We start from the raw sequence: 13744 nt of genomic DNA, 5'->3' as shown, positions 1-13744 counted from the left end.
TTGAGGGTGGGGAGGTCAGCCCAAGGGATCGCATTCGAAGTCCAGAACTCTGTCCCCTGCAAGAGGACTAGTAAGAACAAGGAAAAAAAAAAAAAAAAGGCACCGAATGCTGGATGGGGCTGGTCGGCAGAGCTCCAAACCGAGGGAGAGAGCTGGCAAGGACGGATCAGGATGGCTGGAACCTGAGCCAGAACTCAAGCTGGAGGACTGCCACCAGGAGGGAAGAATGAAGGCCTGAAAGGCCGCTGGTCATGCCTGGACTATCGGTGCGAATCTCTGTGATAACAGAGACGCCGTTGGGTCGACCCTGAGATAGCCACAGCACAGGCCAAGGCTATGAAATTTCAGATGTCGAAGAAAACGGCGCGGAGACGCCCCTTTATTGTAAGGACTGCATATCCGACCCCCGGCTCGTTCGGGGGGGCGCTGGGCCTCTTCTCAGTGGTTCTGAGAGTCTGGTCCCAACCAGCTGTACTAGTCTCCTCTGGAAGGTTGTTACAGAGGACCATCCCAGGCCCACTGAATCACACTGCCCAGGCTGGGAAGAATCCCTTGGGGTGCCGCTGCCCCCTGCCTGAGTCCAAGAACCACCGCGTGAGCCCCAGCGTGAGGAGCTGAGGACGGTGGGTGCAAGCCGGCAGCCCCTGGATCAGCCCAGAAGACCACGACCCCCGTCTCTTTTCTCTTTATCCCTACTTGCTTCTGCTTCTCGTTGTCTGTCTCGCGAACGGTTTCCTTCCCCTCCTGTATTCATTCTGTTTACTTTAGAAAGGGCACCTTGGGAGGCCAGCGTGGCTCGGTTGGAAGAGCAGTCAACTCTAGATCTCGGGGGTCATAGGTTCAAGCCCCACGTGGGGGGTAGAGAGGACTTAAATAAATAAACTTAAAAAAAAAAAAAAAAGAAAGGAAGAAAAAAGAAAATGTACAAATTCCCTTAAATAAAATTTTCATTTGGACAATGGGACTATTCCTAAGTGAGTCCTAGTATTGCCATCATGCTAAGAGCCTACAGTTTTTTATTCCATACACAGTGAACCCAGGCAGTCGGAACCCATGTCACGCCCATTTTTACAGCTGGGAAAGTTGATGTGCAGAGACGGAATAACTTGTCCCAGCCCCCCAGCCCCCCCCCACCCCCCCCGCCAGCCAGGAAAGTTAGAATTAGAACTGAAACATAGTGTTTGTTTCGGGCCCAAAGCGCGGCTTACCCACCATGCCAGTCATATGTTTGTTTACGTGGTAAAACTAAAGGCTCCTATCGCCGGGGACGGTCGGGGTCCCTTTCTACCGCTCCAGAACCTCTGCGCGTCTCTACCGCACGACTGTGGTCTTCCCCGCTGGGGTCAGGTCTCTGGGTCTTCCCAGCATCCCATGGAGACAGCTCCTGCTCACAGCCCGTTTTCCCCGCCAGCCTTTCTCTTTGGCCCCCGGAAGAAGGGAACGGCAGGATGGTGCTTGCCCGCACACAGAGACAGACCCCGATTCGTTCTTTCCTGACATGGAGAGGAGGCCGGCATTGGAATTGGCTGTCCCACTCCCACAACTCAGCGCTCCTTTCCACACGTCTCTATGCACTGTGTTCCTATTCTAGTGACTCCGACTTGCTGCGTTTCAAGGGAAAGTCATGCTGGCAGAGAACAAAGACGTTCTCTAACCCTCCCTGAGCCCTTCTAACACACACACAGCCCTCTTTTGCAATAGAAAATGCATTTGTTCCTTAGGGAGACACCCACAACGATCATTGGCATCCATGTCAAAAGGTCAGGAAACTCCCTCCCAACCTTGCTTATCGTCAAGCTAGAGCTCAGAGATGTCGCCTGTTTCTTTAGCTGAGCGTTCTGGGTAACAAATCTGGCATCAGGACGTGTTGGTGGAGAATCTTGGGCAACCCACTGAGTCTTGGAGCTTCAGTTTCCCTATTAGGAAAGCAGGGATGGTAGTATCTTCTCTTTTACCAATCACTCACTCCATAAACACTTATGGCAAAGGACTTTGGTATTGCTCTTGAAGCCAAAACAACCCCGTTAGCAAAGGTACTTTGAAAACAATGTGGCTTTGGATGTTATCATTTCTAAAGGCTAATGTCCTATGGTAGAGCTGTTCAAATACCTCTGATTCTCTCCTCCAGGCCCTTGGTCTGCTTCCTGGCCACGTGGCGGTTGGGTGGGAACTAGGTCTGCCAGTGAGGGGCACCTAGTGTTGCCAGTGTGCTAAGAACTTTAAACAGGTCCCTTCTGGGCTTGAGCATTTAATTGTTGGTTTGAAGCCCTCCCGCATGCTTTGTTCTTTGCCCTGGTCCCTGGTGACCTTTCAGAGAGTGGCCGCAACCTCAGCCTGGGTCTCCTGGTTGGGGAAGATGCTGAGCTCCAGGCGATGGCCATGGCATTTCCTCGATGGCGAGAAAAGAAACCGTTACTGTTTTAGTGTTGGAAATAATCCTGTCACTACAGTATCACTTCTTAGACCCCGATACAGACAGCCAAGTTAATCATCGGATGCACTGTATCGCTCGCTGGCAAGCAATTTCCATGACTAGTCTTCTCTCTCTCTCAGTGGCTGGTTAAGTGCAAGGTCGTTTTTAAAGCTACGTGAGAATTCAGACAAAGGAACGACCCTCAGTGTCATACTCAGATTCGTCCTCAGCCGCCTTTTGAGGTAGGTCTATTTGTCTCATCCCTTAATGCATTATTGCTACATAATCATTCATTACTTTTGAGTGTTTAGCCCTCTTTTGAAATAATTTTCAAAGAAAAATAAACCGAGAGACATGGTTTTCTTCATAAAGTTGATTTTTGCTGGCTTAATGGCCGTTGGCAGTGGAAGATACCAATTTTCATGGCGTTCGTCCAAATAGAAACTGAACTATATTAAACCAGCAAAAACATCCTTATTCTTCAGCTCATGGGCATCAGATTTCAATAAACGTACGGTCAACTTTCCCTGGAATGTGTACCCAATGGGAGAATGTGCGTGGCTCTTATAAGTTGGTAGGAATTGGCTGCTGTAACTCAGAGTACTAAGGGTAATGATAAAAATAAGATCCAACAAGGAGAGGGGCCGGTGGTGCTTGAGATGATGTTGCTTCTGCTCACGGGGAGGCTGGGAGGCCGTGGTCCTCTTTACAAATGTGTGGATGGTTGGGGCAGGAGGGGACACGGTATTGGGACGGAGTATGGAATCTGTGGGACAGGAGACAGGCTGTGATGCCATGGGACACATTGCGTGGGGAGAAGAGGAAACTTCCACTCCCAACACTCCTTTTGTACCTTCTCTAAATCATGGTTTGCTGCTGGCTGGGCTGGAGCTGTTCTCTTTGCTTAGGGTCCCTGTGTTACACTTCACTGTCATGGAGCAGGAAGGAGGGTCTTGAAACAGTCTTCTGGGCTGGTAAAAATGGAGTGGGCGAGATCTGCCTGGAGTGGGTCTGCCTGGACTTGCGTTCTGGCTCACGCTTCTGCCAGCTGTGTGACCTCAAGACGTTGTTTCAACCTTTCTGTGCTTGAGTTTTCTCATCTCAAAAAGGGGAAGCATAGTGATAGTCACTGGACTCTTGTGCAGATGAATGAGAGGATGGGTAATAAGAACCTAGAAACACGTGTGACGCCTAGTCAGCCTTCCGTAAGTACAGGCTGCCATTATTCCTGTTGTTGCCTCTTATACCTTGTAACTTACCAGTAAATAGGTTAACAATGAGTCTGAGCCAGGGAATAGACCTCTGTTGATTTCTTTTCACTGTGATCTTTGTAGTTTCTTCCAAGAGCTGTTAAATCTAGCTCTTGTCCGCCATGCTGGACAGATTGCTTATTCTGTCAATATCTTCTGGGTACTTGGCACCAGTTTTGACCTAATTCTACCTTGTGGTCTTCTGTAGCGGGACTGGCACTCAGACTAGGGTTTCTTAGTGAGAGATCCTGATGGGTTGTTAGGGGGTGGGTGTGGGATCCTATGGCATGGTGGGTTCTGCCTGGGAAACCTGCTTCAGAAGAAAAGTCCTAGAGCTGGGGATTGAGGAGCGGGACATGTTTTGGCAGGCAGATAAAGCAGTAGTGAGGGCAGGAAGAGTCTGGGGGGGGTGGTGTGGGTGTGAGGTCTTCTGGGGCAAGATGGCGGCAAGGATCCCATGAATAAATTATTGCAATATCTGGTCAGGACAGCAGGTCTGGACTGGTGATTGGCATTGGGATGTAGAGAGGACAAAATCAAGGACACTCAAATCTTCAGCCTGAATGACATAGCAGGATGGTGGAGATGTTCTTGAGGTAGGGAGCTCTGGGAAAGAGGCAGATCGGAGCCAGGAAGAGAGAGTCCAAAGTGGGACAAAACCTTGTCGAAAAATCAGAGAAAGCATCACCAATCAAGTTTGAACTCACTCTCTAAGGTAAACCCAGTGAGAAAGCAGCCACGTTCCTAGCCACTTTGCTGTTCTCATTCTTGTGGGCAAAACCCGCTGTTATTACACAATTATGATTGATTGCTTGCCGACTTGGCGCCAAGAGCACTGGAAGTAAGATCATTTGTTCACTCACTCACTCTTTCTGTCTTCGTTGAGGGCCCCCTGTGTGCCAGGCACTGCTGTAAGCTCTGGGGACTCAGTACTCCATAGCCAGGCAGGTGTCTTCTGGCCTGGGGGTTATGTTCTAGTGAACAGAGATAGGCGATCAACAAATAAATATGTAACATTAAGTTGCAACATGCAAATACATTTCTAACAGGTCAGGATGGTAAGTGTCAGAAAGTGCTAGATGGTTCCTCTGGAAGCGTAGTCAGGGGAGACGACATTTGTCAAAGGAAGCAAAAGAAGTTTCTAAGCAGAGAGAATGCTGTGAGGGAAGAAGGGCCCATGTGGGAGTGGGTGCAGAGAAGGGAACACGGTTGGTGTGTTTTGAAAACCACAGAGAGCCCGCAGCCGTGGGGGGAGCTGTAGACTTGGAGAACAGAAGGGAGTGGGTTCCGGGAGATGGGGCGGGAGCTCCATGGCCTGGGCTTACAGGAGCTTTTAGCTGGCTATTCCGAGACAAGAAGCCTCTGGGGGGGCTCCCGGAGGGAAGTGGTAGGGTCAGATTTAACCTTTCCAAGAATCATTCTGAGACTAGACAGTAAGAGGACAGGGCAGGCGCTGGGCGACAGCTGGGAGCTACCCCGTCTTTAAGAAAATGCGAAAACCCAGCTTCCCAGGGTCAGTCAGAACAAAGACTACGTAATAGGAAACAAGGAGAGAAGAAGTTCCAAACCCTTAAAACGGTGTGACGATTCCAACCAGGAGCCACATTTTAAAAATCAGGGGTTTTTATAGATAATGTGTAAAAAAAAATTACGGATAAAAACGTCTACCTGGAACAGAAGGTTATACACTGAAAGTAGGGGAACGCATCCCAGCCTCACTCCCCGCAGGACACCTTTGTTAAGAGTTTCTTGTGAATTCTTGCAAGTACTTTCCATGTATTTACAGGCATTGGGTGTTTTTTTTTTCCTCCTGAGTAGGATTATATTATATGCTGCACTATTTTGCACGCAGCTCTTTTGCACTTAATGATTAATGTTGACATTGTCATGTCTCTGCGTGAAAGGACCTACCTCACTGACTTCAAACGTTGCCTGGACAGTGATGTGTTCATAGAGTATCAGGAGTTTAACCTGTCCCCATTAATGGGCATGGTGGTAATTCTAAATTTTTGCTATCTTAGACGATTGTACAACGTCTATATATTTTTGTGCACTCTTGTGAACATGTTTGTGGGTAAATTCCTACCGGGAGAATTGGTAGTTGGGTGCATCTAACATTTTGATGGACATTTTCCAATTTACCTTCCTGCCTCCCCACGTATGAGAATGCCTGCTTCTCACCTTTCTTACAACAGCCGAAGTAGAAGTAGCACTTTCTAATTTTCAAAAACCTTGACTTTATGTCTTCCAGAACCTTAGACAAAAAGGGAGAGCATTTACATTTATCTGATGCTTTCAATGTTTCCCACTGTTTTCTTATTGATCTCATTTGAGTCTCAAAAGATCTCAGGAGGCAGGAATCATGATTCTGCTTGGAATAAGGAATTATCATTCTCCCCCTTCCATAGAAGAGGGAAGAGAGAAGATCTATGATGATCTCAGTATGAAAATTTAGATAAAACTGGAACACCCATTTCTGTAATTTTGCTCTTCAAGGTGAGACCCCCCCCCCCATAGCCTCTGCCCCTCCCCCATGTGCCCCAACTCAGAGGCCATGCTGGGGGTGGGGGGGCAGTGCCTGGACCTTGCTCCCTCCCAAGGGCATCTGACCTGAACTCTGGTTCTGAGGGGAGCAGGGGGTTGACTTACTCTCCCCAGGGAGGTGACAGATGGTGGGAAGAGGGGCTTGGGAGGCCTGTGGGAGCAGCTGCAGGACAGCCTTGTCATATGGCTGATGTGACGAGGCCCGGGCCCGGGGAAGGCTCCGTGGCTGTTGTCTGAGCTGATCTGGGGAAACACGTCTTGGCACTGTTGGTGGCCCTTTCTGACTGACTGTGATCTGCAAATCTTGCCTTCGTGCCCACGGCCCTCCAGCCTACCAGACACATGCCAGGAAGGACACTATCATCGTGGGGAGGACAGGAGGCCAACAGGTCTGGGGACCGGTGCTGACCAGGCTGGGTGCTGCCCACCCCCCAGCAGCCCTGCCCTTCCCATCTGTCACAGCCCACCCCGGCCCCCGGCGCCCCCACTGAGATGTTCGGAGACGCTGTTGGGCCATGTGCCCTGCTCTCAATATGTTCTTCTAAAAGACGGCTGGAACCATAGCTCACCCAGAATATATGCCACGATTGCGTCCCTCTCCCAGCTACAACCTCACCTCTAAACTCGAGGTCAGGAGGGTCCGATAAGTAACCACCAGACAGGTGGCCCACAGACGTGTGGACGAGCATTAAATGTACACCATGGTTTTGAAAGAGGTAGTCAGAGCGCCTGAGTGGCTCAGTCCTTAAGCGTCTGCCTTCAGCTCAGGTCATGATCCCAGGGTCCTGGGATCGAGCCCCACATCAGGCTCCCTGCTTGGCAGGAAGCCTCCTTCCTCTCCCACTCCCCCTGCTTGTGTTCCTGCTCTCACAGTCTCTCTCTCTGTTAAATAAATAAATGAACAAAAAATCTTAAAAAAAAAAAAAAAGGAATTCGTAAGTAAACCTGAAAAAAAAGTTGTCAAAGAAGAAAGGATGTAAATTAGCTCACTAATTTTTTAGATTGATTACCTATTGAAATGATATTTTGAATACACTGGGCTCTCTAATGTATGGTATTAAAATTCATTGTAGCTCTTTCTTTCCTTCTTAAAAGATTTTATTTATTTATTTGACACAGAGAGAGAGAGAGAGAGAGAGAGAGAGAGAGAGAGTGCACAAGCAGAGGGGGCAGCAGGCAGAGGAAGAAGCAGGCTCCCTGCTGAGCAGAACCATGGGATCCTGACCCAAGCGGTCAATTGACTGAGTCCCCCAGGCGCCCATAGTAGCTGTTTCTTTTGACTGACAAGTGTGGCTTCTAGAACGTAAACACTAGTGGTAGATGCGGCTTGAATTCTGTTTCCAGAGGACACCTGTGCCTTCTTCCCCATCATCTTTGTACCTGCTTGCAGTCCTGCTCGGGAGGAGCTAGGGTAGGAAGGAAGGGAGGGAGAAATAACCCTAGGAAGGGAGGAAGGAAAAGAGGGAGGGAGGAAAGTTCTCGTCCTCCAAGGGGGCGGGGGGGGGGGTGTGGTGGGGAGGGAAGAACAGGACCAGGTGTCTGATCTCAGCACTCCCGTGAGGCTGGGCCACCTTGGACAAGTCGCCCACATCTCAGAGCTGCAATTTCCCTGTCAGTAAAATAGAGCTGGTGTTTCCCCAAAGGAGAGTTCTGAGGTTTGGAAGTATCTGAGAGGCTCCTAGCGCACCCCTTGCTCCCTGACTAATGGTATTTTTGCGTCCACGACACGGGAACTGGCTCATGGTGGGTGCTCACGATTTTTTACCGGGGAATGTCCGAGTGTTTGAGGTGTTGCCAGGGAGCTGGTTGTCCACCCAGACAACCCGCTTTGGAGCGTCTCTCTGGCCCACCCAGGGGACTGCATGGAGCCATTGCAGAGTCACATTCTCTCTTTCCTGCCCCCAACACCCCCCGCCCCCCCACCGCCAGGTTGCAGCCTCTTCACCTGTACTCGGTGTGCTTGCTGGTTGGACTGTTCTCACTTGTTCCTTGGGGACCAGTCTGGGACCTGCCCAAGTTCCACCTGGATAACTGCCGGCAGGCGTGGTGGGCGAATGTGCTGCTGCTCAATGATTTCCTGGCGGTCCCAAACGCGGTGAGTCATCAGGCAGGGGGTGTGTGAGCCAAACCCGGGTCTCACTTCATGTTCTGGCATATTCTCTGGAGTAACAGTGAGGCCCTAGTAAGGTGGGCTGCGGACAGGGAGGCTAGCCCCTAAGGATGGGTGAGCGTAACCACACCAGTCCTGGCAGGGGGAGCTGCTGGGAGCAGCAGAGGGAGGGAGCAGGGGAGTGGGCATCGCCCACCAGCCATCTGGGTGCCCGGATGCCGCCGGCCTTGCCCTGTCAGGGTTCCTGTTCCAGTCCATGTCACCCCCGTGGAGAAAGGGCAGTTTCTTCACCTCCCCACAGACTGCCTGTGACTGAGATGGAACACTGCACTGCCTCTTGGCCCTCACGAGTTCTTTTCCACTTCAAGCTGGATCTGACAGTCGCAGCACCTGTATATATGGCTGGGGGCTTCCTCAAAGCCCTCACAGCCTCATAATGACCTTGGAGTAAACGAAAGGGAAATCGCTGTAAGGACATCATGTCGCTGATGTTTGCACAGGACACGGACAGCCTTGGAAGCAAGGCTGGAAAGAGAATGGCCAGCGCGTGGCCACTCACTGCACAGAACTGCTTACCAGCTAGACGGCTGCCTTCCACCAGCCAGTGCCGGCGGCTCGGACGGGGCGTTCATGGCCACCCGACTGCCTTCAGATGGGCTCAGGCGGGGCCAGGGCCCGCGGAGGACAGGCGGGGCTGTTGGCCCCATGCAGACGGGCTTGGGCCCCATGCGGGCTTCAGGGGCAAGGACACGAGCCAGCCGCCTCTTTGAGCCAAAGCCCACCTTAGGTCCTCGGAAGCACAAGTGTGAGGGCTGGGCAGCCTCGGGTCCTCGAAGATGTCCCCATGACGGGAAATTCTTTCTAACGGGGACAAGGCAAGCTGTCATTTCCCCTGGATAAATCTGGTGTCCCTCGGACTGTGGGGAGCTGGAGGGAACAAGGAGAAGCCCTTTATCTCTGATGCCCAGGCATTTCCTCACATTGAAGAAGAAACGCAGGTGACCGGCTCACTTTGCACAAACGTGGGCAGCCCATGCCATCCTGCCCCGTTGGCCGGACGATGGCCTGCCAGTCACACGTGGGAACTCTGGGGCTTCCCACAAAAGCTGGTCTGGGGCCAGGCCTCCATTCTAAGGGAGCACACTCCGCCCCCCCGAGGCAGGGAAGAGAGCCCAAGGTGGGATGTCAGAGTGTTCCTTACACTGGGTCGTGGGATGGAACTGAACTCCCACAGGGGTTCTGGGAGCTTAGCTATGATTGCTTTTGTCAACAAGCGAGAACGCTTGTCTGCGTTTCCATTTTGTGAGCTGACATCATGGTTCCCCCTGCCCGGGCTTGTTCCCGGATTAAACAAGATGCTGTCCATGAAACACCTGCAACTCGGAATTCCTTTCTCTTCCCGTGGAAGTCCCCGCCCCCTGCCCAGCCCAGGGAAGTCTCTCCCCAGCTCTGGGAAGCTGAGACCCTGGGGGGTGCCCGGGGAGCCAGGGAAAGGAGTCGCCTCTGCTTCCTCTCGTTTCAGTGTAATGGCTGGACGTGGTACCTCGCCAACGACTTTCAGTTTCATCTCACCACACCGGCGATCGTCCTCATCCACGGAAAGTGAGTTTCCCTAGGACAGGTGTGTCGCCCTGTGGGCCGTCTCCCGCAGAACTCTCAGCGAGCGCTGCTGTTCTGGGCAGAGCCGCCTTCACAAGTTAGGAAATGAGCTTCTCAGAAGCGTGCGGACACCGAGTCCTCCCTCCCTGTTTGCCTTGCTCTGCATCCCCCAATCTCTGTCCTGCCCGCGTCCCTCGGTGCTTTTGCAGAGTTGTGATCCGTGTGTGTTAATATCCAGTCTCAGCCCTTTCCACTCATGCTCTTTGTAACATTTCCACATCGGGACGTGATCCGCATACTTGTCTGTTTTCGAAGTTCTGCACCAGTTTTGTGGTTGGCCATCCAGGTTAGTTCCTGTCCCGACTCCAAATGATACCTCCAGGACAGTCTTTGAACATACCGCTTTTCCCCCTTCATTTCCTTGGGGCCCTATTTTGAGGTGGAATTACTAGGTCAAGGGGTAGGTGCTTGTTACATATTGTGTGATTCTTCTCCAGAAAGCGTGACGTAATTTACAGTGCCCCAAGCAAGGCGTCAGTGTACCTATTCCCCACTTCGGATATTTATTACCTTAATTTTTGTTAGTTGTAGAAAAGCTTAAGGTCTTAATAATTCACAACGAGACTTAGAGCTTGTGGATTATCCATGACACACACACACAAAACACTTTTTGCCATAAAAAATAAATTTTTATGATATTTTTAAAAGATTTTATTTGTTTATTTCAGAAAGAGAGAGTGAGAGAGAAACAACACAAGCCACAGGCCGAGGGAGAAGGAGAAGCAGGTTCTTGCTGAGCAGGGAGCCCAATGTGGGGCTCGATCCCAGGACCCTGGGATTGTGTCCTGAGCCAAAGGCAGACACTTAACTGACTGAGCCCCCCAGGCACCCCTCCATACCATATTTTAAGAGATATTTCTTTCTTTTTTTAAATACACCTGGGTGAGCCACCTGGGTGGGTCGGTGGGTTAAGCCGCTGCCTTCGGCTCAGGTCATGATCTCAGGGTCCTGGGATCGAGTCCCGCATGGGGCTCTCTGCTCAGCAGGGAGCCTGCTTCACCCCCCTCCGCCTACTTGTGATCTCTGTCTGTCAAATAAATAAATAGAATCTTTATAAAAAATACATTTTCAAGAAACACTGCAAGATAATAGGATGAAGAGGGGAAAGCCATCACCCTTGACCCATCCCTCGCTCAAGGAGAAGGGAATTCCCTGTCAATATCACGTTCATTTTTATGATCTTTTTTCTGCATAGTTTTTTATACATGAAAGGATTCTCTATCTACACGTTAGTATCTTTCTTTTGTAGTTTTATGGCATAACCAATTTCCTATATTATTTTACTTCCAAGTAAACATAATTTTAATGTGTGCATAACATTGCATTCCATGAATGAACTCTAGTTTACTCATACCTTCAACTATTGTTCAATACTTGGATTATTTCTGATTTTATGCTTTTATAAATAACAGTCTGATAGATACTTTCATGATAATTATTTGTCTCCAACTCTGATATTTCTTTAGAATGCATATCTTTAAGGGGAATTACTGGGTCAAAGGGCATGAATGTCATCTAGGCTCTTAAAGCATACTGACAAATTGCTTTCCTTAAAGGTCTGTTAATATTTAGTCTGCTGGCCGTCTGATCACACTGTTGCCAATATGGAACATTAATAATAATACAAAACAAAATACAAACTTTGTTATTTTGGAATGTAAGAGAACATTCATTTTTCACATCTGACTTGCAAGCCTTCAAATACGAGAGGTGCCCCTGAGTTCCAAGTAAGTGTGACCAGCCCTGCGTCATGGTTACCTGTTAACACTCTATGCAGGACAGACCTTTAAATCACAGGCTGGCGCAGGGTGTTGCCCATTCTGGCCACAGGCAAACACTCCAGCCTCCTGAGTAAGGGAAATGCATCCTCATTTTTTAAAAAGATATACTTATTCATTTTTGAGTGAGAGGGAGAGAGAGAGAGAGCACATCTCATTTTAATTTAATCTAAGAATAAAGCACCTTAAAGAAAAAAAAAAAGGAAAATCTGCTTTTTCATACATCTTAAATACACACTGCTTTCTAACTTTAAATGAAAAGAGGGGTTTTGTTTGTTTGTTTGTTTACTAACCATTAAAAAAATGTTGCATGGCTTCCACTAAGCACAAAGGCAGTTTGCTGGGATAGTGAGTTGGAGTTAAAGACATGGATTCAAATCCTGACTGGTAAGTCACTAGCTAGGGGACCTAGAGTACGTTGCGAGGCTCTCACCTTCAATCTTCATCTCTATAAAATGGAGACGGTAGTGCTTCACATCAGGGTGGGAGGACAGAGGAAGATCAGACACATGGGAACCAGCCCAGGGCCTGCCTGTGGGTAACGTGTGACCCCGTGTCATTCAGCTACCTGTTATTTGAGACGCCATGTCATCGCTATTGTCCCCAGCGGCTGTCACCAAGTGGTCCCCTCCAGTCTCGCAGGGACTGGGGGAGGGTGGCTGGATGAGACACTGTGAGCGTCTGCTCGTCCCCTAAACCCATTCAGGGGGGCCATCTCCCTAATCTCTGCGCCGCCCCTGTTCCACAGAGGGTCTCCTTATCTGGGCCATGAGTCTCCTTCCTTGACTTCCTCTTTAAACACCCTTTCCAGAAGGTCCTGGTGTGGAGGAGATGTTAACAAAGGCTTCCCAGATGGAAGGGTCCGCGTTCCTGTTGCTCAGCCTCACCCCTTCCCACACACTTCCTGCTTCACCCCTTCCTAGTTCTGCTCCTCCGAGGTGGGTGAGGGGGTGTGCAGACAGAAGCAAACGCCCGATGCCGGGGGGTGGTGGTGGTGGTGGTGGTTGTGTGTGTCTCTCCCTGTATGATCGCTGTGGGGAGAGCCGAGAGGTCCAAGTGTCCGCCCCCACCCACTCTCCCAAAACAAAAGCATCTGAATCGAATGGCTTATTTTCTCAGATGGGTGTTGAGGGCTGGGGAGTACAATTTTTGATATCATAACAGAATTGATAAAAGCCTATGCGATTGAAATAAAATCAGGTAATAAGATGGAAATGAGATCTAATAATCATATTGCTATGTATTTTGACAATGGAGATTTAAAAAAATAAGCTCTCCTACCTTCACCCTAACCACGGATCAGGCAAGGAAAGTGGAGAGGAGGTAACAGTGGCTTTGGGCTCCTGACCAAGCTTCCCACCCCCACCCCTGGCCCCTTAGGAAGGGTGGGCTGAATCCCGGAACACTCCGGGGTCACTGATCTCCCCTGCTGCTAGCGGAGGGGCTCCCTGAGCAGGAGCTGAGACCTGCTCAGGCGCACAGGCCTCCCCTGGGGTGGACTTTCCCACTCACAAGGCAGTTAAACCCTGAGAGCTCCCTCAGGGGAGAGGGGGCACAGCTGGGCCGACCCATTCTTTGGCACCGTCCCAGAGCTCAGCTCTGTGCTGGACTGTGGCTCCCTGAAGGGCTCTGGAGAACTTGGCAAGTGCCTGCAGGAACAGGTGGGTCGGGTGTGAGGCCTCAGCAGGCCCAGCAGCCCTGGCAGAGGGGGAAGGGCAAGCCTCCTCAGTCTTCCTCAGAGGCGGCCTTTGCAGCACCAGGTGCTGACTGCTGGTCTACGTGTTTAGTGAGGAAAAAGCAAGAGAAATGCTATAGGGAATCCTGGCCAGGATGCTGGGGGCTGACAGGCTTACAAGGAGGACATTCTGTGAGTCCTTCCTCCTCTTGGGCTATGGTGCCTGATTGGACCTTTTTGAGGGACCATCCCTCTTGGGGGAATGGGGATGGTGGTCGGTGCTTGAAGTTCTGGGACTTTCTCAATCCCGTTGTC

The 13744-nt window shown here is 50.4% G+C and overlaps 1 protein-coding gene across 1 annotated transcript in view; it reads left to right on the top strand.

Moving 5' to 3' along the window:
• Positions 1 to 13744, top strand: part of LOC131810935 (O-acyltransferase like protein-like) — a 61643-nt gene that overhangs the window by 35271 nt on the left and 12628 nt on the right. The window contains exons 8-10 of the mRNA XM_059138968.1: positions 2554 to 2655; positions 8137 to 8302; positions 9840 to 9919. Coding sequence (XP_058994951.1) covers positions 2554 to 2655; positions 8137 to 8302; positions 9840 to 9919 — 348 coding nt within the window. The remainder of the gene's footprint in view (positions 1 to 2553; positions 2656 to 8136; positions 8303 to 9839; positions 9920 to 13744) is intronic.

This window comes from Mustela lutreola, chromosome 11 (assembly GCF_030435805.1).
Source record: "Mustela lutreola isolate mMusLut2 chromosome 11, mMusLut2.pri, whole genome shotgun sequence".
In the NCBI taxonomy this organism is placed as follows: domain Eukaryota; kingdom Metazoa; phylum Chordata; class Mammalia; order Carnivora; family Mustelidae; genus Mustela; species Mustela lutreola.
This window is presented reverse-complemented; position numbering and strand designations above follow the sequence as displayed.